At 47.2% G+C, this 26,727-nt stretch overlaps 1 protein-coding gene across 4 annotated transcripts in view; it reads left to right on the top strand.

The window, feature by feature from the left end:
- The first annotated feature begins 1,205 nt into the window (after positions 1 to 1,205).
- Positions 1,206 to 26,727, top strand: part of LOC100228408 (monocarboxylate transporter 2) — a 37,772-nt gene continuing 12,250 nt past the window's right edge. The window contains exons 1-3 of one of the 4 annotated variants that reach the window (XM_072934826.1): positions 1,206 to 1,360; positions 3,642 to 3,895; positions 4,126 to 4,383. In XM_072934826.1, coding sequence (XP_072790927.1) covers positions 4,167 to 4,383 — 217 coding nt within the window. In that variant the 5' untranslated portion in view covers positions 1,206 to 1,360; positions 3,642 to 3,895; positions 4,126 to 4,166. Of the gene's footprint in view, positions 1,432 to 1,496; positions 1,842 to 3,641; positions 3,896 to 4,125; positions 4,384 to 14,348; positions 14,584 to 26,727 lie in introns of those variants that run through there. The other 3 variants (XM_072934825.1, XM_072934827.1, XM_032750696.3) reach the window with 3 other exon arrangements.

Genomic DNA, 26,727 nt, shown 5'->3' with positions numbered 1-26,727 from the left:
GTCAATACTCCCCAAGCTCCAGCAATTTGCCATCTGCAGTGCCAGAGGTGACATCTCTGTGTTTAATAGCCCTCGATGGATTTCTCCCCAGAATTTATCTTGCTGTCTTTTAACCACTGGAGACTTTTTTATCAAGTTGTTACAACTGCCTGGTAGAAAATATGTTTAAATGGTAGATGTGTGTTGTGTGTCCTGTGTTGTGAGAAGAACATCTGAGCTGGCTGGGAAAGCACCATTTGCAGCCTTTTGTGCTCGTGCAAACTTGGAAATTGTGTGGGGGTTTGGGCATTTATTGTGTCCTTGCAAGGAAGGTATTTCTGCTGGGGCCAAATGGAAGGCTGGATAACTACATGTGGCTGCAAGGCAGGAAATGTGGGCTACAGGAGATGCTGACTGGCAAAATTAACTGGGATGTATAATTTGTCTATCTCCATTTACCTTTGACGAATTTTCGACTCAGATTCGCCGAAAACAGTTCCCTGGCCCACCTACAATCAGTTTTTTTCCTAATTTTCTTATGTGCTTCACTAGTGTGTTGCAGCGTCAGGATTATAAACACGGCAGGAGAAGGTTTAAATCCCCCAAATGGGGATTTGCAAGGTAATTCTGGTGGAAACATTCCTACTGAAACTGGGTTACATTAACCTTTACAAAGCACGGACTTGCTTTGTGGACATTGCTCATTTAATAGGTCCAAGTCAACTGCTTGGTTACTGGTAAAAAATTCAGGAATTTTCTGTATCTTTCCCCCTCACTCCAGGGTGACATTTACCCCTTGATAAGCATTGTTGTGGCTTGTCAACTCCTTCATTTCTTGGGTGATCAAAGTCAATCAGAGCCAGGATTTTGGGTGACCCAGAAGTCATGCAGGAGAACTTCAGGCAGAGGGGTAAAACACCCGGAGCAGGATGGACAAAGACCTCCATATGCAAATTTCCTTGGACTAGAGTGGGAGCAGAGCCTGCAAAAATACATTGTAAGGAGAGAATAAGTTAATATGTACAAGGAAAAACGATATCTGACAAATAATTTATCTGCATGCACAGGGAGCTGAGACATGCCAGCATTCCAAGTGCAGCAAATGGAGAGTTTGCCCTGGATTTGTGGCAGGGCAGGTGAAGGGCCACCCGCGTTCAGGAGGTGTTAATGTGAGATACAGCAGCCTTTGGGTCTAGCAGGTGGCAGAGGGTGTTCCAAGTGAGGGTAGAGCCTCTGATCCCAACCTTCGATCTCCTCTGGGGTGGGGGACAAGGTGAGCAGGTGGATTTAAAAGGCAGCAAATCTTCCAGAGGAGCCAGCAGCCGGCACTGCCGAGGGGTCCGAGCGGCGCCGCCTCGCCGGAGGAGCAGCCCAGTGCTCAGTGAGTGTTTGTGTGTGCTGCTGTGCTTGGCTTGGGGGAACCTTGGCCCCATGGAGCCCTTGGATCAGCAGGTGAAGCTTTATTAGACTCAGGTTTGATTTTTCACGGCGCTGTCATCTTGCAAGAAAACTCAGCCCCAACCAAATTAAACAAGCGGTGTAGAAAAATAATTGTACAGTCCAAGAAGAGCCCCCAGTTGATGTGGGTTACAGAATGAAGGTTGTGATTGTATGTGTTGGTTCCAAAAGACAGGCAGCTCATAAATCAAGGAAAGAAGATGATAAATGTCAACTGGGTTGAGTTGTAAGGGCCTTGATTGTGCAAGAGACCTGGAATTCCTTTATTTCCAAGTTGTTGTTAACAGCCTCAGAGTGATTCCTGAAGAGGATTGAAGAATAGTGGAGAAAATATTCAGAATACCTATCTAAAGAGTAAATCTAAATAAACTAACAGGAATTAAGCAGGAAGCCTGCAGGGAGTGGTAAGTGGAGAAATGGGACATGCAGAGGTTTTTCACTTCACAAAAAGGAAATGGGGTAAAGCAAGAGAGCTGACAAGTAAATTTGTGCCAGACAAAGACAACTTTTGCTTGGAAATGACAAAGTTGTGGTTAGGAGGGTGTTAACAGAAGGGGTAATGCCCGTGGGAGAATCGTCCTGGGCCCTCCTTAGTGCTGATGTCTCACGAACCTCAAGGGATGCCACAGGAGAAATGAGGGGAGACTGGACTGTATCACATCACTGTCTGCTGGTTGCTTGGGCTATTAAACCCTCTAAAAACTATCCCAAATTTTATAATCACAAAGTTGGATTCCCCTAAATCTTCCTCTGGAAGCCTTGTTTTAGAGTTGGGGAAGTAAGAGTCAGCTGGTGTGATTTTTATTTTTGACTATACACTATATTTTCATTTAACTTTGGTTCCTCTCTTTGGTTTACTATATTAATTTGCTTTGATATAGAAAAGCTGGACAATGATCTGATACCATGGTCTGATTTTATGCTAATGTCTTCTCAATATATCTCTCATTAAACAAAAAAATTCTAATTAAATGCACAAATATATTCATCATGTAAGACTTCTAAAGGTGGTGCATAGTTAGTCATAATTTTAGAATTGCTGGTAATAAAAAATAGCCTTTCTTTTTAATCCCATATGTAAAGTTCAGGCTCAACCTTTTTAAAGGACTACCAAAAAATATGAATTTGAGGGGCCTGAGAATTTTGCATAGCCTAAATTTTGGTAGATTGTGAATACCAAAGATAATGTTAAATAAGGAAATGTGTCCTCACTCTAACCACCCCTCAATCAGTTTTATTTTGCCTAATTTAAGGACCACTTCTATATGTCAATATTTTTAGGAGCTCGGTATCCTCCATAATATTTGAATGGCCTAAACTGGATAGAATAACCATGAATGAAAGAAGCAATGCAATTAAATGCAATTTGATAAGTAATAAGACCTCTTAAACATCAACAGACAGGCATTCCAACATCCCCACTATTACTTTTTAACTTGGGTTTTCCTTTTAAAATCTTACCCTACAGTAATGAAGTTGAGTTAATGTCATTCCAAATGAAAATTATTTATATTTATGGAAAGGCTTAGATGATGGTTCATAACAGACTCTGCATCAGAGGCTGGGAGAGGATGCCCAGGGATGAGGGTGAGGATGGAGCAGGTGTGTGGTGATCCTCTCTCAGTGTAACCTCCCACCCTTTCAGGGCCTCTAGAACACTGAACATGGGCTTACATAAATTTCCTTTGATTAAAAATAAATGGTGATGAATGGTCTTGGTCTCCAGCAAAAAAAAGTGAAGAAAGGCTATGTCAAGAACAAAAATCAGCAATTACCTTTCAGAACAGGACTGAAAGTTTTCAGTGGAGGTCTGCCTATTTTGCAAAGGGATCCCAAAACTCATCCCTGATGAATCTGAAAGATTCACAGAAAAGAGATGTATGCTTTATTTATTTTTCTTTTTATTCTCATTTTATTTTAATGACCAGGGAAAATAGGAGGAATGCAAATGAGTGAATGCCCTCTTTGATCTGTGCTGTTCCTGTGCCTAATCTGGTAACCTGGCAGGCATCAGGCACGAGTGGAATTGCTGCCCATAAGTAGGAAGGAACTTCAGCCCCTTTGCAAGCAGTTTCTCAGTGTGGTTGTTGGTTTGAGGGAAGCAAGAGCCAAAAGAGCCCTGTCCCCCTGCAGAACTGGGGAGCTGGGCCCACCTGGGGCTGTTCACCTGCTGCTTGCATCATGGAGATTATTCTTTTGAGCAGGAATAACCTGAAATCATAAGGGCTTCCACCCACATCTGAAAGGCACACAGTGAAGGATTCCCCCTGGAAAAGGTACAGCCACAGCATTGGGTTCTCTCCAGAGGACTGTGACAGGAGAAACCTCCAGAAGCCATCTCCCAAGGTGGCACACAGAGCCACAGGTGGATGTGGCAGAGAGCAGAAAGTGGAGGCACTGACTTCATCTGGGACTGAGATCTGTCCCTGGACATGGAGGCCACAGGAGTATTTTGAGGGTAAGTATTTAAAATACAGGTGAAAGAGCTGGACAGGGTTATTGGAGAGGGAAGGGTGATTTTGGTTGTGTTAGAATTGAACAATAGAACTGTTAAAAGGCAGCAAAAGGAATAAGGCTTCCAGAGTGGGTGATTCTATGTACCTCTAAATTGTTTTAATTTGCTTTAAAACGATGCCTGACCACATGTTATCAACGTTCTGTACAACACACATCTCCTCTGCTCTGCAGGACACTGGGAAGCAGAGTTTGCTCTGGAATCTGCTCTGACCATGTCTCCTCCAGTCCTTTCAGACCTGGGCTATGTCCCCCCCGATGGTGGATGGGGCTGGGCAGTGGTGTTTGGAGCCTCCATCTCAATTGGGTTTGCATTTACCTTCCCTAAAGCTTTCACAATCTACTTTAGAGAGATCCAGGCTGTTTTCAGCATCTCCTACAGCCAGATTGCCTGGACAACATCCATCATGTGTGCTACCACCTACGGAGGAGGTAAGTGAAGCAAGGCTGTGTCTTCCTTCGGAAAGAGAAGATCTGATCTCTACACCAAAATGTATTTCTTTGAGAAAGTTCCTGGAAAGTGCTAACTCTAAGTCTGGCTTTCTGTTTTCTGATGATATATATTGGCAAAACTGAGAAAACCAGTAGTGCTGAGTTTTTTTTCTTGCCAAAATGTATGAAGCCATTAGTTGTTATTTCATCAGAAATCTTGCCATGTGTGGGTGAGTAGAGGCTTGGAATTATTTAAGTCTGGGCAGTTATTTCAGTATACTTAGTTTTTTGTTCTGTTCCTATTCTCGTCTTTCCTTTAGAAACAAAAATGTGTGACTTGTGCTCATGATTGCAGAGAAGCCACTGAAACTCAAACCCCAAATTTTGCTGATGTACAGACATGGAATATGTGCATGTATACCTTGACACAGCATTGAAATATGTTTTCCCCTAAATCTGTTGCTAAAATCTTGCTTCAGAAAAGTAAGGGATGATTTTTTAGACTTTTTGTTCTGTAGAACCTTTCTAAAAGAGCAAATACATTCAGCAGTTTCTTCAAATTAAAATGTTCACTGGGTACCTGTACTTTGGCTGCAAAAATTGCTTTTGTAGGAAGATATTTACTGTTCTCTTAATGAAATCATCAAATGGATGTTCCCTGAGGGACGTTTCCAGGTTGTCAGTCTGCCACTTTGGTCTGAGTAGCTGGTTAATGCTGCTGTTAATGGTTAGTAGAGATCATCTGGTTTAGGCTGCTGGTGCCTGGAGGTGCAGCTGCTGGAAGTTATTCCTGGGCTTTGAGCAGATCCTGGTGCTTCTTAGCTGGTTTTGCAAGGGTGAAAGGTAAAATGATTAACACTGAAGAACACAAGAATAACCACCCAAGTTGAGTAACCTCACACCTACCCAAACCTGTATTCTCCAAAAAAAAAAAAAAAAAATATCTGTGACATTCTTTGGGGAAGACTCTTACAAAAATTTTGTAGATGGAGGGATCTTTTTGGTACCCTCTCAGCTTCAGGACAGGGTGCTTTGGAGGCTTCCTGGGTCACTCATTGCAAAGATCAGGGGTACACCCTGTGCACAGAAGGCTCACGCTCTCGTGGGCTTTAGGAACTGGTTTCACATGGCAACAAAAAAGGAGCTGGTGTGGGATGGATTAAGGTGAAAGGAGATGTAAGCGACCAGAGAGGTGTGAGGGATGAAAGAACCTTCTCAGGTCTGGCTGGAGTGGGCCAGGCTGTCAGTGAGGCAGATTCCCTGGGCTCTTTGGGCTGTGCTCTCTGCTGCAGATGGACAGAAGGCTTCACTTCCAGGGGGATAAATCAGCAGCTCTGCTGAACACTGATTTCCCCTTGAACCATGGGTGAGTATCCTCTGACTGCTGCTTGGCTCTGGTGGTTTTGTGTCAGGAGCTGAGAGAGAGTGACTGAAGAGAGATTCATGCAGAGGGGTCATTTCCTTAGGGGGGCTGTTCAGGGCCCTCGAAGCTGGAGGTCTGAAGCTGAGCACCAGACACTGCACATGTCTCAGGGTGGTTGGGATTTCTGGCTTTTCATTCCCCACATTCCCTGAGTGAGGGCCCTTGACATCTGGATGGAAACAGAGGAGAGGACAGCGAGGGCACTGCTGGCTGTGGTGTTGATGGGGGAGGAAGCCATTGCAGTACCAGACCTGTGGCTTCCATCACTGATCTTCCCATCTTTAAACACAGATTTTTCTGACACCATCCTGCTGCAGAGCTGCTATTATAAACCACAGCTGTGTGTGCAAGTGCCTGACTTTCCCAGATGCCACCAGTAACAACAGGAGGGTGCAGCACAGGCAGGAAAACACAAGATGCTGTGAAGAAAGCCGACTTTTCCTTTTCAGCATTGCATTTATATTCACCCAGACTTTGGGCCAAGAACTCTGTGCTGGTAGGGGGGTCCTGTCCCTTTCACAAACCCCTGTGGTCATTGCTCCAAGAGCACCTTTCCTCTCTGGGGGTTTGTCCCCCAGACAGTACCTGCTGCTCTTCACCTCACTCATCTTTTAAATCCTTGCAGCATCTGAAATAGATAATGGAAAAACATAAATCTGAGGAAAAATCCCTGTGTACTCTTCTAGAATTAAGGGAGATCAAGCATCTCATCTGTTTTTGCACATGATTCATAATTCTAAACATTTCCCTGTCATGTTCTCATCTTTCAGTTTTGCTGCCAGTAACTGGTGTTGACATCTCCATAGATCTGAAAGCAGCAGCATGCTAATAGTAAGAGAAGAGGGAATGGCAATAATAACAGATTTAGGACTTTCATCTCAGGGCATAAATACCTTTGAGTGCATAAGTAATTGAATACTCAGTTTGATCTTCCTTTCATCTAAAGCAGCAAAAGCCTACAGCAATTCTGTAGCATCCAGTGAAGCTGCATGCTGTGTTTGAGGAAGGAGGAAAGCACCAACAAACCTTGCCCAGAGTGGCTGGAGGAATGCAGGGGACCCCTTCAAACCCCAGCTTTTATTTTACAGTGTTCAGAAAAGCTGCAGCTATCTGTATATAAAACAGTTGTTAAGGACAGCCTGCACTAGAGTAAATAGAAAAAAAAAAAAAAGCTTCAACAAACATTGAATATAATTTCTGGGTAAAGCCTGGGCTGCACTGAAATCATCAGGCATCTTGCCATCAACTTTAGTAGAGCCAGGATTTCATCTTTCAGCTGCTGAGTTTGACCTGCTGCACTGCAGCATTAGAAGCCAGGCATTTTGGAAAAGGGCTTCCCCAAAGGTCTTCAGGAATGGGAGGTAATGGGGTGCCCTGTGAACCTTACCCAGGTGATAGGTGCCTCTTTGAAGCACTTCTTACAAGGAGTCATTTCTGTGGAACTTAGGGGGCTCTTGGGAAGGTCAGTCTGCAAACCTGGGATTACAGCAGGCTTGAGTAAATACTGCACTTGGACCAAAAATCTCCTGTTTTTGTCCTTGTGGTTAACAGGGATGTACAATGTCAGAAGTTCAGCGAGTTCCTTAAGAGCTCTCTGTGTCAGACCTTGGAAGTTAATGCTAAAGCACTGTGCTGGACAATGGTCAGCCAGAAGGGCAAAGCAGCACAGAGAATTCAGGCCCTGGAGGCTGCTGAGTTCACCCCCAGCAATCCTGTGTGCTGCCCAGGGCTCAGGGCTGTCACACACAGCTCTCTGCAGCCTGTGATGTGTGCCCTCAGCTCCTCCCAGCTTGGTTTCTGCCTCTTGTTTCTATATCCCAGCGTTTTACTCAATTTGAAGGGTAATGAGGAGTTTCCTTCATCCTGCCAGGAGGAGTTGGTTGTGTTCCAAGGAGCTGCAGGCTTGATCCTGTTCTCCTGCTTCCCACCTGCTCCTTACACTGCCCAGAGCCTCGCTGGTGACAAGCACTGGGTGGTGCCAGCTGGGACTGGCTGCTGCTCAGACCATCCTTGTCCTTGAAGTAGATCAAAGGTGTCCCACATAGATGAGCAGCACCTGCTCCCAGAACACTGCAGTCCTAGAGAGAGATCTCTTGGGGAAACTCATGTCAGGAGGAGACACCCTTGTGGAATTATAATCACAATTTTATTTGGTGGGGAATCAAAACCCATAACAAAGCCCTAGCTGTCTCATTATGATATTTTTCTGCACTCATAATTGACCATCCTTCCATCATCTTAAAACTTGGGTGAGGTGGGGTTAATCTTTTCGGAAAATACCTGCATTATGTAATGACTAGGAGTACTATGATCTGCAAACAACGGTGTTCCAGAGACTACCTGGAAACTGCAGTGACATCCCCCTGTCCCCAGGTCACTGACCCTCAATTCAGGCTCAGTCAGCACGGTGCAATTCCAGGTTTTTGGTGCTGTGGAGTGAGGATCACTCTGCAGTGATTCTGCAACATCTCTCCTCTCTCAAACATCATGAGGCTTTAATGAGATCTAAAGCTCTCCAACTTGGTGAACTGTTATTCAGGCAGCCTTGAGGCAGCTGATCCTTTTCCTGCCCTGCTGACAGCTACTTGTGGGTTTACTTTTTACTTGGAAGAGGGCTGGAGGCAGCAGTGGTTTTCTGCACCCAGATGTGCCACAGCTGCTGAGGGCCTTGCCTTGGACATGGTGCTGGTGCAGGGAGCTGGTTTGTCTCAATTCACCAGATTAGTTTTGGCTGTCCAAGCTGCATATCTCTGCTAACCAGGCTCCTTTTCACTGAAGGGACTAAGGAAACTCCCACAAAAATACTTCCATCAGAAAGCACAGGCAGGCTAAGTGGGTAAGGCAGGCTGGGATAAGGTGGGTTACCACACTGGTTTTACTTTGGCAACACTAAGGAGTCTTTATTCATTATGTGTTTACCTCGAGCAAAAGTGTATGGACTCCTTATCCTGTGGTGAAACCTCACAGCAAGGACAAGGCTTGAGTCTGGAACTGGAGAGCCACAGGGTGGGGAAGGCAGAGGTTCCCCTCTGCACAGAGGGTCTCCAGTGGAGTCCCCTTTATTTTCAGTACAAGGAAAGAGTGACTTGCTCTGCTCTGGTTAATGTGTAATTGTCCTTCAACACAACCTCCTGCCCCAGCTGTTTGTTTGCCTGTGTTTGTGTGCACAATGTTAAATGCCTTCAGGCTCTGCATTCAGCAGTGTTTGGAAAAAAACACAGTATTTCTCTTCATTTTCAGCCATTTAGAACTTGGCATAACCAGACTTCTGCCGTAAAAGTTAGTAGCTAAATTCTTGATGCATCTCTGAGTAGTTCAACCATGTTGTGTTCTTCCTTTCTATGCAGTCATTTTCCAAATATAACAGAGGAAGATCCTTCTGGGATTAAAATGTAAATGAGACAAAGATGCAATAGCAAAGGAATAATTTGTTTTAATTCCCTGGTGAAAACATTCCAGTTATTAGATCTAGATTAATTGTCACCATCTTTTTACCAACAAGAATGTTTTAGTTTGAGCTGCTGATTAAACTCCAGCAACAAGGGAAAAACAGAAGAAGTGATGTTATTGCTTAGTTTATTGTGTTTTCTCCAGGAAACCAGCACATCCTGCAGTGATGCTTCATGCACCTAGGTGGTTTGATGGCACAGACACAGGGCTGCAGCTGTCTGAGAGATTTCCTGGCTCTAGAGAAACTTATGTCATGAATGCCTCTGCCTGTCTGCACTTCATGCTATTAATACTGGGGTTTAGCAAAAAGCAACTTTGACATTTCATAACTTTCTATTTCAACCTCTTCTTGACCCCCTTGTAAAACATTTTATTTAGTGAAAAACAAAGCCAGGAGGCCCTGCCAGTGCCCCGGGTGGTTTTGGTGCCAGCACTGATGTCACTTGGCTCTGTGCAGTGTCACCTCATCACCCGGTGCAGGGGTGAGGGGCTGGTGGCTCTGCCTGCAGCAGAACATCTCACACAGCAGCAAAGAGGCTGCATGGAAATGAAAGGTCCCTCATCTCCCAAACAGCCAAGGAGATGTCAGAGGTTGTGCATTGACCATGTCTGACCAACAAATGCTGCTTGGAACGTGTGGGTCAGGTGCTGCCTGCACCCCTCCTGCTGCTCAGTGCCCCAGGAGCCACCAGCCAGAGTTAGGTTCCCTTTAATTAAAAACCCAGGCATGCAAATATTAGTGGTAAATCCCTGAGTGCTGGAGCCTTGTAGCTAAACACAGAGGAATGTGTTTTATCAGCCTGGTCATGCTCAGTGGTGGGGAGAACACAGGGTATAAGGGTGATTCTGTGCTCAGTGGGAAGTGATGCTTTGTCCCCCAGCTGGCATTTTGTGGTGGCATCTGGTTGGAGGCCAGAGCCAAGAATTCTGGTGACTTAAAATCTACTCTCAAATGTTACTTTGTATGGATTGATCCCTTGGAAAAAGTTAAAAATTTTATTAGGAACATAAGTATATGGGCCTATTCTTTGAGGGTTGGGATGTCTCCCAGGACAGGTCACACAAGGCAACTGCAGGGGATGTTCCTTAGAATGGCACCCAATTTAGTGTTTCTGGAGAAGGGAATGCTCCTATTCCAGTGATGGTGTTGCAGGAGTCCAGCCCTTTGGTTTTGAGAAAATTGCTGCCTATATTCTCATCCATTAATGCAGGAGCTCCATTTTAGCTGGCTATGGATTGGATTTCACTGCTGCAGCATTATAGGAGCAAATGGAACATGACAATAGAACAGTTTTAAGAAATGGGGTGTGCCATTAAAGGCCCTTGAAAGAAGTGCAGAGGTACCTCTTCTGGCATTTACCAGATGCTGTTTTCAAGCAGCAGAGTTAGGTATGGATTTCTTTATGTAAAGTGGAAGCAATTTCTAAAGTCTTTAATTGACTTCCAAAGACTCAATGAAGGAAAAACTCTGTTGGAGTTATAGAGCTGTAGCTCTTACCTTTGGCTGCTATAAACTGCTTTGCATAAAAGGCATTGAATAAAATTATTTCCAAGTACCAAAGTAGTTCACTGAAAATAAATAGAAATTGTTTTGATTCCTGAGGGGCCCAGGGGCTTTCCCCTGACCTTGCTTTTTTTTTGGGTTTTTTTTGGTTTTTTTTTTTTTTTTTTTTGTGTGTGTTTTTTTTTTTCTTTTTTCAAGACAAGAAAAAACACTCAAGTTGTCCTCACTAATCACTTTTTTGGGGGGAATTTAAGTGCTCCACTCTATGGGTGAAGTGAAATGAGGCCCTGGCAGAGGTTGCCCAGGGAAACTGTGGCTGCCCCATCTCTGGACGTGTTCAAGGCCAGCTTGGATGGGGCTTGGAACAACCTGGTCTGGTGGAAGGTGTCCCTGCCCATGGCAGGGGGATGGTCCCTGTCCCCCCAAGCCATTCTGTAGTTCTATAATTTTAAATATTGTCCATCAAACCTTGACCTTCAATAAGTAAAGGCTATTTGATTAGAAAATCGTGGCCTGGGAGCTGTCACAGAAAGCTTTGTGAAGATTGCAAGATGGGGGGAGAGGAAGAGTTTCAGATTCTGCTTTGCTCCTGGCCCCTTTTCCCTGTGTGCCCCTGTTTGAACAGCTCTGGAGCAGAGCACTGGGAATTACAATAGCAGGCACTTATTTACATGGAATGCTGTGATAGGGAAATGAGTCATTTGAAAAGGTGTTTTGCAATTTTAATCAATTTTGTTGCTGCTTGCCAGCAAATTAAAAAACCTGCCCTCCAGGAAGTGTCTGCTGCCAGTGGGTGAGAGAGCAGAGCCTGGTCCCAGGGGAGAGCCCGTGGTCCTGACACGGAGGGGGAGCACTGGCACAGGCAGCTGCTGTGAGATGAGCCCCAAATTGCCAGAAAGTCTTTTTTGACCTAGTGAGCCATGGATTTCCAGCATCAGTCTCACCCTCTGCCCTCGGGCTGTTCTGCTTTGCTAGTGAACTTCTCTTCAGAGCAGCAACAGCAGTACAAACACCACATTTAAACGTCTTTAGAAATCATTTGTTTGCCCCCAATATCACCTGCTGCGACTGGTTTCCTGCTCTAGGTCAGACTTTGCCATGAGTTTGTGTGAAAGTTTACCCAGAGGTGTCCTGCTGGGGCTGGCTGCAGGGGCCATTCTTTAGCATGACACACAATTTAGCAGTTGTGGAGAAGGAAATTCTCCTCTTCCAGCTGAGAGGTGTTGCAGCTTCCATGGCTGAAGTTGTACCTGCTTCTTCATCTCTCTGCTCCTCCCACCTTCCATGCTGCTGCTAAGGACGTGCCAAGTTCAATCTTAGGCGTGTTTATTCCATTTTAGTCTTATTTTTGGTTTTTAACAGAACACAGAAAGCAGGTGCTGAAGCAACTGAATGCTGGTATCCTCACAGCCCATAAAGTGGGTCAGGGCTGTACCAAAATAAAACTCTCCGAGTCATCATGCTGTGACCCCACAGCTGAGAGTAAAGACTTCTGGTCATTTTGAGTTTACTCATTTTTATAGGAAGAAAGAAATGGCAGTAATAAAACATCTTACAGCTGTGTTGTGAGGAGATTTTAAAGCTCCAGATTAACTGTGCCAGGTAAACTGCAGAGCAAGGCCCTGATTTTTTTTTCCCCTCTCAGTTGCTTCATGGTACAAGTAGAAAAATGGGACACACACGGGGCTGTTAAGCCAAGGGGAGGCAAGGTTGAGAGAGATAAAATGTCTGTGGTGAAACTGAACATTCCCAGCCAGAGCAAACACTGTTTAATGTTTTCCCAACCAGAGCTCCATGTGAAAACCAGAATACACAGCAAATTGGTCACCATGAAAGGGGGCAGAAGTGTGCAATGATCACAGAACCATAGAATTCTGAATTGGGCTGGAAGGGACCTTATATCCCATCCCATTCTAACCCACACTACCTTCCCCTATCCCAGATTACTTCAAGCCCTGTCCAACCTGTGCTTGAACACTTCCAGGGATGGGGCAGCCACAGGTTTTCTGGGCAACCTGTGCCAATGCCCTGTCACACCCACAGGTGAAGAATTTTCTCCCAACATCTAACCTAAATCTCCCCTCTTACAGTTTAAATCTGTTTCCTCTTGTCCTATCAGCATCTACCCGTGTAAAAAATCACTCTCTTTTTTTTTAATAATGATGATGTGGTCCAGGGGCAGGAGAGCAGTAAACAACTTGGTATGGAGGAGAAAAGAGGAGGGATGCAGGTGGAAACACAGAGGAAGTAAAAAACAACAATTTGCGTTTAACTAACGTGTGACTGGCGATGTTACCTCGGCTGGGGGCGAGGACAGGCGAGGGGACAGGGTGCTGGAGCGAGGGATGTGACAGCCGGGGGGGTTTGGAGCGTGTCCCCGGCCGGGGCGGAGCGGCCGCTCCCCGCCCGTGCCGGGCAGAGCCGCGCCAGCGCCGCAGGTGGGTCCGGCCGCGGGTCCCGAGTGCCACCGCTGTCCCAGCGGGTCCCAGCGGTGTCCCACGCGTGTCCCGGGGCTCGGCAGGCAGCGGGGGTGGGGACAGCAGCGGGTTGGAGCCGCTGGTTCTGTTTCCACAGGCACACGCGGCATTCCTGCCCCGCTCCGCCCGGCCGGGACTCACCTGAGCCCAGGTGTGCGCGGCGCTGCGGGGCGGGGGCGGCAGCGGCCCGGGGCGGGGGGTCCAGGGGAGCAGCATTCGGGGACTGGGGCTTCAGGGGAGGAGAATCTCGGGATTGGGGTCTGGAGGAGCAGCATTTGGGGACTGGGGCTTCAGGGGAGGAGAATCTCGGGACTGGGGTCTGGAGGAGCAGCATTTGGGGACTGGGGGTCCAGGGGAGCAGAATCTCAGCACTACAGATGTGAGAAGCAATATCCTGGGATGAGGGGTCCAAGGGAGCAGCATGCAGGGACTGCAGGTTCAGGGTCTCAGGACTGGGGTCCAGGGGAGCAGAATCTCAGGAGTGGGGTCTGGAGGAGCAGCATCCTGGGAGTGGGGCTTCAGGGGAGCAGCATCCCAGGACTGGGGGTCCAGGGGAGCAGAATCACACGACTACAGATGTGGGGAGCAGGATCCTGGGATGAGGGGTCCAAGGGAGGAGCATCCGAGGACTGGGGATCCAGGGGAGCAGCATGCAGGGACTGGGGGTTCAGGGAGACAGAATGTCAGCACTGGGGTCTGGAGGAGCAGCACCCCGAGACTGGGGGTCCAGGGAGCAGAATCTCAGGACTGCAGATGTGAGAAGCAGTATCCTGGGATGAGGGGTCCAAGGGAGCAGCATGCAGGGACTGCAGGTTCAGGGTCTCAGGACTGGGGTCCAGGGGAGCAGAATCTCAGGACTGGGGTCTGGAGGAGCAGCATCCTGGAATTGGGGGTCAAGGGAGCAGCATTTGGGGACTGGGGGTCCAGGGGAGCAGAATCTCTGGACTGGGGTGTGGAGGAGCAGCATCATCCTGGGACTGGGGGTCCAAAGGAGCAGCATGCCAGGACTGGGGGTCCAAAGGAGCAGCAGCATCCCGGGACTGGAGGTCCAAAGCAGCAGCATGCCAGGACTGACCCCAAACTGCCCCCTTTGTGTTGCAGGGCTCCCCGGGCAGCACGGGCCCACCCGGCCATGCCGGCCCCCGCGGCAGGGCGAGCGCCCGGCCCGCCGGACGGCGGCTGGGGGTGGGTGGTTGTTCTCGGCGCCTTCATTTCCATCGGCTTCGCCTACGCCTTCCCCAAAGGCTTGGCCATCTTCTTCAAAGAAATCCAGGATTTCTTTGGCACGTCCTATAGCGAGATCGCGTGGGTCTCCTCCATCATGCTGGCCACCACGTACGGCGCAGGTGAGTGGTCCTGCACCGGCACCGGAGCGTGGGTGCTGTAAGAGCAGCAAGGAGCCAGGGATCTCCACTCTGGGCCAGGAATCTCCACTCTGGGCCAGGAATCTCCACTCTGGGCCAGAAATCTCCACTCTGGGCCAGGAATCTCCACTCTGGGCCAGGAATCTCCACTCTGGCCCAGAGCAGAGGGACAGCAACCAAGTGTCCGTCTGTACGGGCACCATCCGCAGATCTGCTCTCTGATCATGTTTCCAAATGTTTGTTTAGGCAGACAAGTCATATGTGGTGCCTGAGGGGCTCCTAGCCAGAAAGCAGAAGATTACCTATGAAAACTTTCTATGGGCATCAGGGAAAAAGCCCCGAGAACAGGCTGGTGGGAAATAACTAGGTCTGGGTTTCAGCCAGAGCTGAGTGTGGAGTGGAATAATAAATGAAGTAGCTGCTTGTTTATTGTGGCAGCTGATAATGACAGCAATGAAATCGCAAGTCGTTCTTATCTGTTGTAAAGCAGTGCATGTAACTGCTCTTTTTTATGATTTCAATATCACTTTCATGACTGAATGAAATACATGGGCTGCCCTTGATTAAATCTTCAGCTGGAGGTGGACAGGAACCACACTCTGCAATTGCAGGAAGCTTCATCAATATTTATCATGTCTATCAAAGAAATTCTCAGAATAATCTTTGTTTTTAGAAAGGGTTTTTTTTTTTCCCTTCATAATGCACTGTAGCGCTTTTTGAGGAGCCAGTTGCTAATGAAAATAAAGTTGCTTTGTTTAAATTTGTAAGGTGGAAGCAAGGCTTGAGTCAGGACCTATTGTAATCCACTCTCTTGTAACCCAGACTTGGTCCTACAGAGATGAGCTCTGCAAAGGCTGAGCTCCTATACAAGAACCCACAAAGGGAGCACTTGAGGGCAGAACCCAAGCAGTGATTTAGAAAGAGAAATTCCCTGTGAGTTGTTAGCAGCTCTGCTTTGTGTTCCAATAAAAAAAATCCCCTGGTATGGAAGAGATGCTGTGTGCCTGACCATGACCCAGTGAGGAACATGCCCTGCAGATTAGCTCTGCACTTGGCAGCACCTCAAGTTGCTCACAGGAATTTGGATGGGGAGCTTGAGCCTCTTGGGGTTCAGCTCATGGCCAAGGAGCTGGTGCTGGAGCAGGTGAAATTCTGCTCTGATCACCTCTGCCTCCTTCCAGCTGCTCGTTTCCCAACCCACCTTCTTCTCTGTCTCTCCAAGTGTTCAAGTCAGTGCTGTGTGCTCTGTACCTGGGATGTTGCAGTGGACTTTTATCCCAATTAACTGAGCATCTCCTGCCTTTTTAAAGCAGGAGCTTTAACTTCACTCTCCCTGATGCTGTTGCACGGTGGTGTGGGGGATGATAGAGCTGAATTGCAGGTGTCTGTACCTCTGTACAATCTCTTGCCCTGCAGCTGCTCAGAGTTATGTCCAGTTACCAGCCTCCCCTCCTCTGCTCTGCCCCGGTGCTTGGATCCTCCCTGTGCCCCTGGCTGAGGTGCTGGGTGGCTCAGTGGCTGCAGACAGGGCATGGTGGGACCTGCTGGAGCACGGAGAATGAAACACTGGTGCCCAGGAGTGTATTTAACACTCTGCTTTGACTGACTGGGCACTTAACACCAGAGTGGGTGTAACTTCTGCATGACTCCAAAGATTTGGAAATCCTCATTAAAGGACAGCTCCTCTGAGCTGCCCAGGTTTTTCTCTGTGGCAGTGCCTGTTAGAACTGTGAGGATGCAAGGCTTGATTTACTCTGCTGAAAAACCAGAAAACAGTTTAACACTGGATTTTGGCTAATCTTTCCAAAAAAAAAAAAAAAAAAAAAAAAAGGATTTCTAAAACCAGCAAAATTTCAACATACTCCTGAGTAACTAACAGAGCTACCAAACCAGGTGGTTATTGCCACAGCATGTCCATCCCTTCCCTTCCTCTCCCAAATGAGGCAGAAGGGTCACAGGCTGTGTGCAGGTGCAGGGGATGCTGTCTGCAGCCCTGTGGGGCACTGAGCATCTCCTGCATGTCCCTGGGGGGCTGGGGGTGCCTCTGCTGCATTTGCTGGTGTCAGGGTGGCCCTGGAAGGGAATCCCTGTGAGGACTGCCCCATCCCAGCTCCCTGCAGCCCCAGGGCACCCTGGCAGGGCACGCAGAGGTCGATGTTTTCACTGGCCACAGCTTTTGTTGACACAGTGCCCGGTTTCCTTGGTGTTCTCGTTGGTCTAAGGACTTGTTTTTGGACTGTGCTGCTTACACTGTAACAGAGCTTGCATTTGCATTTCATAAATAATGCAAATGAAGCTTGTTTTCTGAAAATACATGAACTAGCCCAAATCTCCACTGGAGAAGCTGTGTTGATTTTGACAGCATGGATGCAGATTTACAGTGACCACCTGAGGCTTTGCTTGTAGCACCAAAGGACTTCCAGTTTTTCAGACTAAAACTGAAATTCAGCAGCCAGGGCTGTTTCTGCCCTTCACTTTCTGCTGAATTCCCCCAGGAAGCTGTTTTATACCAGCCAAGGCTCTGGCAATATATATTACAGAAGTTAATGTGTCTTATCCCCCAGTTTCTTAATCTGAACTAGGTTGCAGAAAACAATTCTGTCACTATAATACAAGTAGTAAAACAGATTACTGTGCAGTAAAGTGGATAGCCTGGACTTTATGATGGGGTACTTGCAGCTCTTGCCAGAGCTCTTGTTCAGCAATTCCACATTTCCAATTGCAGAGGGCAGACTGGGAGGTTTGAGAGTGAGGAGCATGAGGGAACATTGCTTTTCTCTGACCAAATCCCACAGGCTGAAGCCCTATCAATCTGATAAAGAAGGATTTGTTTTACAATGTTTCTACTTTTCTTTTCTTTCTTCTTGTAGGTGGAAGAGCTCATTCTTTACCCCAAATGAGAAAGGAATTACAGAGCAGAGTCTTTGTTGTAAGGGAAAAAAAGGAAAAAAGATCTGATCAATGATCTTAGAGGTCTTTTCCAACCTTAATGATTCTCTGATTCTGTAAGGGACCAAGGGCCATGGCATCATCCTGCCCTGAAGGTGCTCTCAGCTGCCCCTCAGCACCCAGGTAACCCTCTGGGGGTGAGGAGGACACAGCAAGTGTCCCAAAATGTGCTGCCAGGTGCCCTGGGCAGGGCTTCTTTCTGCAAACTGCCTTCTTGGGCACTGCTTGCTGTGCCAGCACAAGGCCAAGATTCCCAAGGTTTTGCCTCAAATACAGGGGTGAGTTTTATCTAGGAAACAATTTCATTGCAAAGCTAAAAGCCTTTGGCCTTTGCACCTCCTGATTTGGGCTGTGTGGTGGTGTCAGGTTCACCAAACTGAGCTGTCCTTGTCCCATTTTTAAGGGTGACACATTTCAAGCTAGGTTACAGATGTGTCCCTGGGGAAAGCAGGAGGCAGCAGAGCTCTCAGGAAAGAAAAGATAAGCAGTATTAATTTGCTAGTAAATTAATTCCCCCTATTCAGCATCAGGGGAAACAGCCAAGCATTCTGAAAATAAGAAATAGTGATGCCACTAATTTAATAGCAGTAATGTTCTTGTAGCTCTTATGGTCTCCTGTGAGGCTGCAAGAGAGGTAAGGATCGTGTGAAGAAGTAATATCTTTTATTATGGCCAACTGTTAGAGCTTGAACAATGAGCCAGCCTCCTGGCACATGTGCCAGAATAGAGAGAATAATTTAATACTAAGACAGTATCTGCATTTTCTTTTTTTTTTAAATTTTAAAATGGAGAGTCTGTGGCCAAATGCTTCCTCCATCTTTATAATGAAATAACAGGCTTCATCCAAGGGGAGCTCAGAGAGCAGATCCTCCTGCAGAGTCATTTCAGCTGCTCAGCTTGAATAGCTGGGGCTACACCAGGGCACACTGGAGCTTCTTTTTAGCTATTTTGAAGAATTTCACTCTTTTGCAATTGCTGTGCATGTTTGCATGCAGCTTGTAGGCGTAAATATGTGCTGCTTCTGTTGCCCTTTAATACACAAAAAGCTCAGGCTCATGGCATCAGCAGCATGCATTGTTTTTATTCAGAATGTACTGCAGAGGAGTTTCAGTCTCACTATACCCTGCTGTAAAACTCCCCCCAAAATCTCCAGGGTGCTGCTCTCTTACATCAAAATTACCATTAAAATTAGGGAATCTCCATCTGTCCATTTTACAAAGACAGCATCAGAGAGACACATTTAGCAAACAAAATAAAAATGAGAGTGTTTCTGGGGAAAAAGCCTCCACCTGAAACCAACCAGTGTTTATTAGTCTTATTTATAGGTTTGTAATTCGGTGAAGATCAAATTACCTGAAGATTTAATTCTGGAAATGCTCCACAACTAAATCTTTTTCTCCAAAAAAAAAACCTTTCTCCCAGAGCTTGTAAGTGCTTAATAGAGCATCTGCTAAAGCAGCAAGGAAGAGATAGGGAAGCTGAAAGTCCACCATTGACCTTGAACATTTAATCCAAAATTTTATAGCTGTATTTTATTACACTGCTAGCATGATAAATTGCAGTGACAGCTTTAGAAAGAACCTTACAACATACAGTGGCATAAAGCTATATTAATAATGAGTTTGATTCTGCAGTTTTTAACTTAATCAAAACTGCCAATGTTCTCTCCTGCTCTGGTCCAGACTCTATCAAAACCTTCTCTGCCTCCAGGAGACCCCACCCAGGGCTCTCCAGCCATCTCCATTGCCTTCAAATAGCTGTGAAGCACCACAGCACTGCGAGGGGAAACTGAGGCATGGGAGGGAGGTGGGTTTTTCAAGGGCAAGGTCATGTTCACCTGTGTCAGCTCTCTCTACTGCTGTGCTTACAGCACTGGTTCCACAAACATTCATTCTCCAGTGGGTTTTACCAGGATTTCCCTAGGGATGTGCTTTCCCACCTGGGTATTTTGTGGAGGCTGAAAGAAAAGGAGAAGGATTATTCTGCTTATCCACAGAGCTGTGGATATCCAGCATCCTGCTATCCTGGCCCAAGCCCTGCCAGGTGCTCCCTGGAGCTGCCTGAGGCTGGACTTCACCTTTTTCCTGGGAGTGCCACTCAATCAGCCTCCCCTGCTGTGGGAACAAGACATCCTTCCCATGCAGGGGCAATCCCCGGGGTAGCAGCACCAGAACCCCAGATTTTGATAAGAAAGCTGGATGAGGAATGATTAGATTTCTGTAATGAATGGTGCTGCAGATTCATATACTTCTCCTGACTCTCAGAGAGCACTCCAGCTCTGCAAGGTCACCACGTATGGGCTTGTATTTTTTATTTTTTTAAATAGCTCTGTTCTACTTAAAAGCAATAATAGCACTGTAGGTTCAGGTGAAATATTTCTGTGTTCGTGGACTTGGTCACAAAGCTTTATCATTTTGCCCTTCATTGGAGCTATCAAGGTCACCAGGCAGCAGTAATAGAGATGTGATAGACTTAATAAAAACCAAGATTAATAAGAACTAGGAAGAAGGAAGTGAAGAGTTTTAGTTGGGGGTTTGTTAATGGTGTTAAACCAAGGAGTAAGTTATAATCCATTCCCCCCAAGTGGAATTCAAACATGTGGAAGCTTCTTCCCCCAGATGCCAACCTGTCCCAGAGCTTTGCAGCTCTTCTGGGTAACTGATCTCTTGGTCAGGTCCTGCAGGGTCCCAGGGGTGGGAAAAGCCCCTTGGAGACCACCAGCAGGCAGGGCCAGCTTTGGAGCAGCGCGTTAAGAGCAGGAACCAAGGGCTGTTGACCTCCAGGAATGGATGTTCCAGCCACACAGGGAGCTCCTGTCCTGCAGCTGGGATGGGAGTGGGATCCAGTGAAGGGAGGGGTGAAAGGCAGTGGTCCTGCCAAGGCAGAAGGGCAGATAAAGAAATCACAGGAGAGCAACTCAAACACTGCAGTGCCGTGACCTTACGAAGGTGAGCGGCTGTGGTGAGACCCAAACCTGCAGCTGGGGGAAGCCCTGAGTGCTGTCCCTTTGCAGGAGAAGTTATTTCCCTGCCTAAACTCGAAGTGACACCAAGGACCTTGGCCACAGCCCCAGTCTGGGAGCTGCTGGCCCGTGGCTCCTCCGTGCTCTGCAGGAGCAGCATCTAAGCTGGGTAATCTGGAAACTGCAATGCCAGAGCACTGATCAGATAAGACTGCTGGATAAGGAAGAGAACATTTTGTCTTTCTGAAGCTTGCACCTTGTCTGCTTTGTTTTTCTTCTTCTTTTTTTTTTTTTTTTTTTTTTTTTTTTTTTTTTTTTGACATCAGGTGGGAGGTCAGTCCCCTGGTGGGTGCAGGGGAGGGAGGATTGCTGCAGCCTGGTTGCTGCAGTGGTTCATCGCCCTCACTCCCTTCCCAGCTGAATACAGTGCCAGTCCTGCCCAGGCACCACAGCACTGACCAGTTTGATGACTGAATAATGTGTGTCCAGACAATTTCTCCCATGCTTGGTTTATGCATCATCTCACAGGGATTGTGCTGGAGCTGCCACCATTACCCCCTTGAATGACCTGACTGCTCTCCTCACCTGTGGGGGAGCAGATGAAGCATCTCTGGGGCCAGGTTAGCTGTTGGAGCTGCTGTGCCATGGGCTGGATTTCATCCTCCCTATTTAAAATTGACTATTTGCAATGTAAAATAACACTAATAGAAAGCATCAGGGTGATTTAGGTGTGGACAGGTCTTTGGAAGCTGCTCTGTCAGGCCTGGCAGAGGAGTATTTGAGACTGTGGTTGTCACCTGGGGCGTGTGCTCACTGCCACTCGTCCCCAGTGTGGCCATCCTGTCTCCAGCAGCTCTGCCTGAGGAAGGGTTGGTGGTCTGAAGGCTCCTCAGCCCATGCAGGTGAAAACCAAACCACCTGTACCAAGCAGCTGAGACTAATAATTATTAGGCTTCATGATTAGCAAGTGCCACCAGTTATTCTCCACACCCTGGTGACACAAACACTTAAAAGCAGGAGCTGTCCAAGTCTCTTCTGCCACCACAAAGAGTGAAAGCTGCAGGTTTTAACCCTCTCATCCCTGTGCCTCCCTTTCAGGCTGTGCATTGTCACCAGGAGCTGCTGCCTGATCCCCCCATCTCCCAAGGCTCCCAAGGGGGGCTCTGGCAGCACATTCATAACGTGGGGGCACTTCTTTCACAGGGGGGTAATGAGGAGGTTGCTGTGTTATGGTGGGCTGGAACCCTGCTGGATAAATTACCAAGCCAAAGGCAGTGTTGTTATTCCACAGAGGGAGCGAGATTATTACTGAGGAAATTGCAGGCCTGCTCCTGTTGTTGCTTTGCTACTGGTGTAATAATAGACTTTGTTCCATTAGTATAAACGATTTCCCCCCTTTCCCTCTCCATTGAGTACGTTGCACTCCTTCTTTTGTCCCCAGTGACTCCCCACAGCTAATGGCAATCATGGCATGCAGAGGGCCTATTTGTATTTTCACAATAGCTTGGAAAATATTAACTATCTGGGCAGTTCTTTTGGTGCTGACCAATGTCCCTGTGTAGGAAGAGCTCTTTAGAGCCACTTGGAAAAGCAGGAAAAGCTGAGCTCCATGTTGCAGTCCCCACTGTTGGTCCCAAATCTTCCAGCCCTGTGGTCTGTGCAGTTGAGTATTTTAAAGTATTTTAAAGTGTTGTTGTTTTGTCACCTGTGTGGTCATCAAATGGTCTGACCAGCAGACCTAGAACATTTGCACTGGCTCTGTGCCACTTTACCCTGTCAGAAGGTCAGTGTTGTGAAACCTGGGGAAAAAACCCACATTGCTGGAAACCTCTGGGTTGCAGATTTTTCAGGGCCCCAGCTCTTTGCTGCTTATCTGAAAGCCCTACACAGAAATATTGCAGCAGAAATTCATCCAGGACAAGTTCCAGCAGAAAGGAGCAATGCTGTTACTATTACTAGCAGGTTAAGTAAAAAAAAAAAAAAAAAAAAAAAAACAAACCAAAAAACAAACCAAACCTTACAAATAAGGGACATATATATATATATTAAAAAAAATATATATACATATACACACACGCAGGGTCAGAGGTATAGGAGAGAAGAATGTTTTAGTCCCTATTAGAAATACATCAATGTTTCACACCAGCACTGGAAGTTTTGCAGCTCATAAAAAATTCATGAGGCTCGCTGAGGAAAACAGGAAGGCAATTCAGGTGTCTATTTTTTGAGCACTGTCATAGTTGCAAGAGTTTAAGCCAGCCTGGATTGATATTTCTTGTTATGTGCCAGCTCTGCATTATGACCCTCTCTGGACCATAGTTCAGTGACTCAAGAAGAATGAATGACAAGGTGGCCTGGGTTTGTGGAGGAGAAGAGAGGAGAGCCCAGGGTATTTTGCTTTTTCTTTATGGTTTTACAGTCTCCTCTTCAGGGTCCTTTTCACTTCTGCAAACACAAAACTCAAGGTGAAAAGTAATTGGACAAGCTAACAAATGAGTTCAGGCTTGCTGCATTCCCCACTGGCGAGTCTCTGTGTTTCTCTTGCCACCAAGAGCAGCTCTTTGACACGGCCTCTCATGTACCAGCTAACAAAGGATGGAAATCTGCCACAGGTAGGAGAAAAGAGAGGCTTTAAACAGCACAGGCACTAAACCAGAGTGATTTATATGGGCTGAGGATAGTGCTTTACATTTCATCAGTCTTCCAGGGGCTCCATGGTCCCAGCTGCATCTTTTGGGGATATTTGGTGCAAACTGTTGCTCTCCAGGCTGCAGAGTTTTACTGCAGGCAGAAGTGGGAACCTCATGGTGTGCACCCTGCTCTGCAAGGGCTTGGGGTGTAATGTGAAGCACTCCTGAGCAGGCATTCCTCCATGGAGATGATGGAGAGCAGGTCCCTGTGAGCCAGGGGAGGTGCAGAGCCACAGGCACAGCTCTGAGTGCAGCCAGCAGTAGGATGAGGCTCAGCATCCCCACCGAGCCCTCTGCTGCCCTGTGCTGTCCCCCTGCACTGGGTGATAAAAGATGGCCATGGTTGGAAGTTCAAGAGAAGGGAGGAAGTCACTGGGCCATGGAAGGGGCTGCCATGAGGCTGGGTGGGTGGGAGGGAATGCCATCCCCTCCCTGCACCAAAACACCACCCTAATGTCAGCATTCTTCTTGTTGGAATGTACTGGGTGCAAGGGGTTAATTAAACGACACCTCTAATTTCACCAGGAGAAGTTGCAGTGCTCTGTTGGTGTTGGGGCTGTGGGGACAGCCCTGACTGCTCTGCTCCCTGAGAAGCCTCAGTGCATTGGGACATCCTCAGCAGCTGGGATGGCTTTTGCTCCTCTCTCTGACTTTCCAGGCACTGGCACAGCATTTGTGTGGCTGCTCCTGCAAGGTCAGGCCAGGTAAATGGCAGCTCTCTGAGGGCTTTGCCAGCTGCTTCTCTTGCCCTGTTCTCACCTGATGCTGTAAATTAAGAAGCAAAAATCAGCCCGACTCCTCTTAACTTGTCCTGCTGCAGGCCTGCAGGAGGGAACAATGACTTCATTTGGATGCCAGGACAGGGAGCTGTGGCTCCTGCACATCTGAGCAGGCAGGTATTAGCAGCTAAAGGGGCCTTGGGATCCAAGCTGCACACACTGTTACCCTAAATGGTTTCTCTGTGCTAATATACAATACCTTTATTCTTTCCATGCCAGCTGAGTAACTGGTAAATGACAGGAGCTCCTTTTCAATTCCACTGTGCTGCCAGGGCCTGTCACACTTTTAATTTGTGCAATAGCTGCAAGCACAGCAGTAATTGTGTTTCACATTCCCCACAACTGCAGTGCTGGCTTTCTGTTCCCTCTTCTTCAGCCCTCTGCCCCAGCTTGAGCTATTTAACATTTTCTGAAGCTACCCCACAATGCTGCTGTTAGTTTATCTAATGTTTGATGTTTAATCAATTTCCCCCTCAAAAAATGCAGGTGGCACGGGGCAGAACAGGGCAGGAGGGTGCACTCAGATCTGCTGGGTGTGATGCTGATTGCTGCAGACACCTGGGCAGGTGAGGGGGTCCCTGTGCGTGCTCTGTCACTGCCCAGGCTGGCAGGGCTGGGAGCTGAAGTGTGCACAGACTGTGTGTGCCACTTGCCACCCAGAGACAGGACAGATTTTGAAAGGTTGCTCTGCTAAAGCCTGTGGATGTTTCTGTAGGTACAAATGACTTAAGTGGAAGTAATTTTGGGGATGTGATTTTGCATCTGCTTCAATGCATTTGAAAGGTCTCCTGAGGATGTTTATAAACCGTTCAACTTTTGAGCAACAACTCAAGGAAGTTTGATTTCCCAACTTTTTGAGGCTTTGGGTTGGATTTTTTTGGTCTCGTGTAGGTTTTCCTGCTAGGTCTAGCTTTTCCTGCAGGTTGAGTGCTCATCATGGCTCTTACTGTGGATTCTCTGTGGCTGAGAAGGTTTAGTCCAGATGTTCTGCTCGTGTTTCGTGCTCTGACTGGATCACTCAGGGTCTGAGAGGTCTCTGATGCCCATTTCTGTGTGGGTGAGGCTGCTCAGGTGCTGTCCCTAGGTGAGGGCTGTGATCTGCAGGCTGTGGCTCTTTACCAAAGCAGGCTCACAGAGCCTGGACACTTCGGGCTGTGGAGGAAAAGCTTCTGTGCTTCTGAATTTTGTCCCAGTTCCCCATGAGCTCAGCCCAGCCCAGGCAGGTGACACCCTTGGGAGCACAGCTCTCCTCCCCAGGCTGGCAAACTTGGGGCTGATTTTTTGTAAAACTGATGGCTCTGGCTGCAGCAGGTGAAGGTCATGCAGAGCTGTAAAACATTGCTGAGAGATCACACACGACAAGAACGGGGAAAAGTTTCAGTCTCATGGCTTAATAAGTGTTTGCTGGGATGTGGCTGAGGACACAGCACACATGGAGTGTCCCCAGGGACACAGAAAGACTGCTCTCATTTGTAAAGCCAGTAGATGGGATACAAACATTTATTTTCCTCTCCTTCAGCCTCTACAGCTGAAGGAGAGGAAAATAAAAGCTGTACAGCTGTCCCCATAGCTGGGCAGAATGTATCCTACCCTCAGCCCCTTCCTGTTCATTATTTGCTGTCATGGTCCAAGCCCATCCTTCGTGATGGGCGAAGCCAATAAAACCATTTATGGACTGAAAGGAGAGGACATTAACCCTAATTTCCCTTCTCCTAAGCTGGATGCTGCAAGAGTGGGACATCTGTGAGCAGTCCTGGTTTTCCTCTCATAGCAGGGGCTTCTCTCCATGGTAGCTGTCCCAGGTCAGAGCAGGAGAGGAGCCTTAGCAGGAATATTATGGGCTTTAAATGCTTTGCTCCATGGTACAACATCCTACAGGGTGAAAGCTCTCTGCCAGTGGGCGAAGGTAATGGAAACCACATTTTCTTAGCTGAGTAATTAGATTGATTCTGCAGAAATGCAGACATGTGGAAAATTGAAAAATGGAAGAGTTGCATGCCCTTAGGCTGCAGATGAATATGGTGGTGGCTTTCTGAGGAACACTGGCTCAATTCTATTGAATTACAGGACGTGCTGAGACCAGCTCAAGCATGATGCAACTTCAGGTCCTGACCAGGGGAAACTCAGACAGAAGGGAGTGTCTTTCTCACTGTGCTGATCTGAAATAGATATCCCCTTCCCCAGAACTTCTCATTGAATTCTGTAGTGCTCTGAGCAGCAAAAGGATGCACCTGTGTGAATCCAGTCACAAGATTAGCAGAAAAACTCTCAATGTAATTATAGACACACAGAAATTTTAATTGAACAGTGAATTTGATGGGACTAGATCACAGATCACACACAGGGGTGTTGCTGAGACTGTGCCTGTGTGCATTTAATTGAGTGTTTTGACCTCAGACATGAAGTGGAAGGTATTTCTATGGGCTCCATTCTCCAGATGAAACCAGACATATCTACTGTTTTCTAGTCTTGCACATTTTAACAGCTGAGAACTTGTTTGGGTGCTGCCAGCCATGCTGAGGGAGTGTTGAGTTTCTGGGTTTCATTCCTGTGACCAGGAGTGCTGTGGTTTGCAGGGCCTGGAGAGAGTTCTGGAGCTATTTCTGGCTGAGATTATTTAAGCAAAGGTCAATATTCTACCATGGCTCTGTGGTGAGGTAGAACCTACACCCAAACTCTTCAGAGATGCCTGTGCCTTTAAAATACCAGTTTGCAGTATTATGTGAGTGGTGTGGGAAGTGGCAGG

This window comes from Taeniopygia guttata, chromosome 12 (genome assembly GCF_048771995.1).
Source record: "Taeniopygia guttata chromosome 12, bTaeGut7.mat, whole genome shotgun sequence".
Classification (NCBI taxonomy): Eukaryota; Metazoa; Chordata; class Aves; order Passeriformes; family Estrildidae; genus Taeniopygia; species Taeniopygia guttata.
The sequence above is the reverse complement of the archived record's forward strand: the minus strand, read 5'-3'. Positions and strand labels throughout refer to the sequence as shown.